Source organism: Cygnus olor, chromosome 1 (genome assembly GCF_009769625.2).
Source record: "Cygnus olor isolate bCygOlo1 chromosome 1, bCygOlo1.pri.v2, whole genome shotgun sequence".
Classification (NCBI taxonomy): Eukaryota; Metazoa; Chordata; class Aves; order Anseriformes; family Anatidae; genus Cygnus; species Cygnus olor.
The window spans coordinates 98,229,542-98,234,111 of NC_049169.1; the positions used below are offsets into that span (position 1 = coordinate 98,229,542).

At 44.7% G+C, this 4,570-nt stretch overlaps 1 protein-coding gene across 1 annotated transcript; it reads right to left on the reverse strand.

Annotated features, from left to right (window-relative positions):
- Positions 1 to 772: 772 nt before the first annotated feature.
- LOC121076994 (cytochrome c oxidase copper chaperone) lies at positions 773 to 3,466 on the reverse strand. The gene is made up of 4 exons (XM_040571715.1): positions 3,320 to 3,466; positions 3,078 to 3,213; positions 1,480 to 1,590; positions 773 to 986 (listed from the first exon to the last, which is right to left on the reverse strand). The coding sequence occupies exons 1-3, from the start codon at positions 3,429 to 3,431 to the stop codon at positions 1,506 to 1,508; spliced, it is 333 nt and encodes a 110-aa protein (XP_040427649.1). The 5' UTR covers positions 3,432 to 3,466; the 3' UTR covers positions 773 to 986; positions 1,480 to 1,505.
- Positions 3,467 to 4,570: the final 1,104 nt, after the last annotated feature.

Consider the following 4,570-nt stretch of genomic DNA (forward strand, 5'->3'; position numbering starts at 1 on the left):
AGCCAACAGCCCAAAGGAAGAACCCATTTAGGACTATACAGAGATATAATATGAAACAAAAAGGGTCCCACGTGTGACAAACTTCAACTATACTTTTTAACTCAGGATTGTAAGAAGGCATCAAGAGGCCACAATCACCTTCCCAGTGCTATGTCACCCAGGTGAGGAAAGAGCCAGAAAACAAAAACCCATACACACCCTAGCACAAGACCAACCTAACAAAAATTAGGCATAAACAGACCCTCTTATTTCAGGCAAGTGATCTGTATGTATATCTGCAGTCCTCTGCTTCCCTTCCCTCAGAGAACTACTAGCTCAAGAATTTGAGATGGATATAGGAAGTTCTTAATTCTTCATTATAAAGAATAACACTTGAGTCCTATGGTAAAACAATTCTAGTAACACAGCTTTAACTTCTGAGTACGGGAAAGCAAATTCAGTTTTGACTCTAAGGAAAGCTGCTTTCCTGAGACTGGTTGTCTTTGTACAAATATAGTTATAGCTAGTCACAAGCAGACTACAAGCAGCACTACAAGCTTCAGCACGACTTTGCTGAAAGCAGTAACATAACAGTGTTGTTAGCATGATTTCTCAATTTGCATCAGAGGAAAAACCCACTGAAGACCCATCTGTTCATCCATAAAACAGAAGAAATTCATGTTCTCATTTCAATTAAAGCTTTTCTCATTCTCCCCATTACAACAGCACACTGTTTTGAATGACCATTGTCACTTTTTATTCAAAAAGAAACAGAAGTCAGGAACACTGGTCATTTTAGACTTTTAATAAGAGGGGAAAAATATACTTTTTCTATAACAGCAATAAAGAGCTAACAGTGGAAAAGCTGCAGATGTATACACCATGACTAGTCTACTATTAAAGACTCTTATAAATAGATACTTTGTTCATATTTGTCCTTTGAAGTAACTTGCAGAAATAGTTTATTTTTCAGCCTTCCAGTCCATCAGTCACACAACGGGCATCATCTGGAAGAGAGAGGAAAGAAGGGTGTAAAACACAGATTTCCACTGGATATTAAGGGATAATTTAAGTCTCTAGTCACTAATGAGTGTTGTACACAAATAGCCACAGTCTGCTCTTAAACTGGTTTCCAGAACTTCTTTCTGAACTCCAGGAATATATCACGGTTAAGAATGTACCTTTCTAATGAGGATGAAACAAGAAAAGATTTTCCTCCCTCCTTTGTTTGACTTTTGTATTTGAGGGGACAAGGGGACAATATCCTACCATTAGAAATCTGAATTGAAGTTTAGATCTGTTGAAAGAGAACAGAGGCAGAGAGGCAGAACCACCAGCCTCACAAGAACAGCAGTAATCAACGAGGCTTACTTTGTCTTCCCTCTCTTAGGGAAGATTTGCCCTTTGTCATCTCAGACAGTACTCTGCACTTTCCAGTGGCACCAATGGAGATGCCAGAGCACTTAAGAGGTACAGAATGTTCCTGAAGGCTATACTTACCACACTCGCAGTCCTGCTCATCTCACTCATATCTTGAAGCCCAGAGCTCTCATACACTCTTTGTGGGCTTCAATTAGGTGCCCACAATTTTCTTCCCCCTTCTCAATGATGCTGCAAAACAAAAAGATTTCCAAGGTTCAACAAGAAAAAGTTATCTTACTATTAGTCAAATCCACAGAGCTGACGAGCTGTTGTAAACAATCAAGAAACCCTGTTAGGCTCCAGAGGTCTTTTTGACTATCCTGTCCAGGGTAGCACTCTTTTGGAAAATATAATGCTATTGCAAAAAGCTGCCCAAGCGTGGAGTGGTGTGCTTAAACTCTGATGAGCTGCATAACAATTTCCTAAACAGACCAATGCTATACTGGGCAAGTCTAGACTGGAATTTTGTTATATAACACAAGGCTGTCGCCTTACTTTGTCGAGTATGCTCATCGTGACAAGAAAGGAAGTTTCAAATTATTCAGTAGAGAAGAAATAAACTTTCTATAATACAAAACAGAGTGAGACTAGCTTGACCGGTAAATGACAATTTAAGCCAACTTTAGGTAGTACTTAGGGATTCTGACACACACGCACACACACACAGTCTAGTTACTCTTAAAAAAAAAAAAAAGGCATAACCACAAACAGTAACTTTCGGTATTACTCATCCATCCAAGTGTCTAACACATTATCAAATAGCGGTAAAAGCCTATCATTATTGGTGTATAGCATACACCACAAAAACAGTTCAGACTTGCTTTCTGGTGACTTGCAGAGCATTCCTGTCCTCAGGGCTGGGGGTTCCACCACCCCGCACAGTGCAGGTCACAGATCTGGTCAACCCCAATCTACCAGACACAGTATGCTATTTTTACTGACAAAGAGAGAAATTAGTCAGTTGTGAGTAACTAAAATGTCTAAATTACATTTTAGTTACTAAAATGTAACTAAAACTTCTTCTCCCAGTATTTAAGCTGTGTTACAGATTAAATAGCACCACAATTGCCCAGGGTAACTCCATTTGCTGCATGACTTATATCCTACCACCCTTTTCTCAGATGGCCACAGACACACCTTTAATTTATCACGTAATCAGACTCACATGCCTAACTTTGGCAAAAACACCCTGTTGGTATTATTCCATCTGCTGAAAGACACTTCTACAACCTTTTGGGTTAGGAAAAAAAAATAAAAGCAGTTTAGTCTCCAGACTAACTTACTGTCACAGACAAGGGACCAGCGTTTTGGGGTACATTTCATGGTACTACATTACTGATAGTGACTAAGCCTGTAGATACAAATGCAGTCAAACACGTCATTGTCAACGTTTGCACCTCTGTGAGGATCGCAAGCAAACAGAAAGCATTGCTTTATTAGAAAAACAGCGTTCAGAAGAAGGTAATAGAAGCATTACTAGGCTCTGGCACTCTTCTTCAGCCAACCAACAGCAGCGAAGGCTTATTAGGAGCTTTAAAGTCTCCTCTGGGAGCCTGCCTTTAGGTCGAGCCATTAAACGTGAACCTCCTTACTCCCAGCGATGCCATGAGGCACCCACCCCGCCTGCACACCCCGGGCTGCCCGAGGGGAAGCCCCACAGGCCGGGGGACACTCACCAGGCGTCCCTCGCCTTCTTGGTGTCGGGGCAGGCACAGCAGGGCTTCAGCGGCTGCTTCTGCCCCTTCGCCTCCCCGCCGCCCTTGGGCTCGCAGCTGGCGGCTGCAACCGACGACATGGCGGCACCCGCGCGGCCTGGGTGGGGAAGGAGGGGAAGAGGGAGAAGGGGGCGTCAGCAACCGAGCCGAGGCGAGCCCAACCGAGCCGGGACGAGCCTCCCGGTGCCGGTACCGGCCCTTGCCTGCCCGGGAAGCAAACGGAGAGGCCTGGAAGGCACCCCGGTTCCGGGTGAGGCTCCGCGGCTGGGCGGGCGGCCCGCGGCCCGCCGGGAGTTGTAGTGTGGCGGGCGCCATGGCGCCGCCCCGCCGCTGGGCAGAGCCGGCTCGCTGCGGCTGCCCTAAAGCACATAAAGTACTCTCTGCTCCAGCAAAACTCAGGAACGGAGAAATATATATGCTAGGGATTTAATCGGTCCCGTCAGATAAAAGGTGGAGAAGCAGCCTGCCCTGTAAGGGGCGTGAAATACCAAGCAACCCCTTTGTTTTCAGGATGCCTGGGCCAGGGAGAGCATGATTTTGTTATTTTCTCTATTCTCTTTTTCAGTAGGCCAGGCCAGTGAGACTAGTGTCTGCTGAGAAATTTTGCTCTTCTGTTTCTCTGGATCACCGAGGTGAATGCCAACACCACTGACTTGCTGCCTGAATGAGTTAATGACAGGAAAGGATTCTTCTTGGATCCCATCATTCGTACAAAGACAGAGATGAGGAGTACAATTCAGCTCTTTCCAAATGTCCAAAGCTCCCCATTTTCATCACATGGACAGCTGAGGCTTTCTATTTTCACCATCAAGACACCTCTGTGGCACCCTGTCAATGCATCTCCTTGAAATACAGGCTCCTAAGGGGGCTGACATCAGCAAGTCATTGCCATCCTACCTCTGAAATGGTGCCCTGTAACACTCTCACCTAATCAGCCACCTGTTTAATTACCCATCAATCTCAGCTCAGTGGCCTGTCCCCAACTATCTCTTTTGGCTAGTAAGGCTGCTCAGGCTGACCCATTCCCACCCAGCTTCTGGGTTCAGCACATGTGCACTGTGAGGCCATGCCCTTGGGCATGATGACCTGGAAGATGCACTATGGTGACTAAGATATGCTTTTCCCAAATATATGCAAACATGCTGCAAGGAGGAGCTAATAGCGAAACTCCTTTTGAAAGGTTGCATCCACTGTCTAAACCAGTGTCTTGCTATTGCTTTGTGTGTGTTCATTTAACATATGAAGCATGTTTTCCTTTCAAATTAACTAGTTTGGTCTTTTCTTTCTAGAGCTTTATCTACTGGCTGCTATCCAAAGGCCTGGAGTTGGTGGTAGCAACACAAACTCTGAAGGAAAGTGTGTGGTAAAAACCTCAAAGAGGTTTTTCGAAGTCTGCAAGTGAACAGTGTCTTTTATTCAACATCTTCCCCCAAAAAAACTCATTTCATACTCTA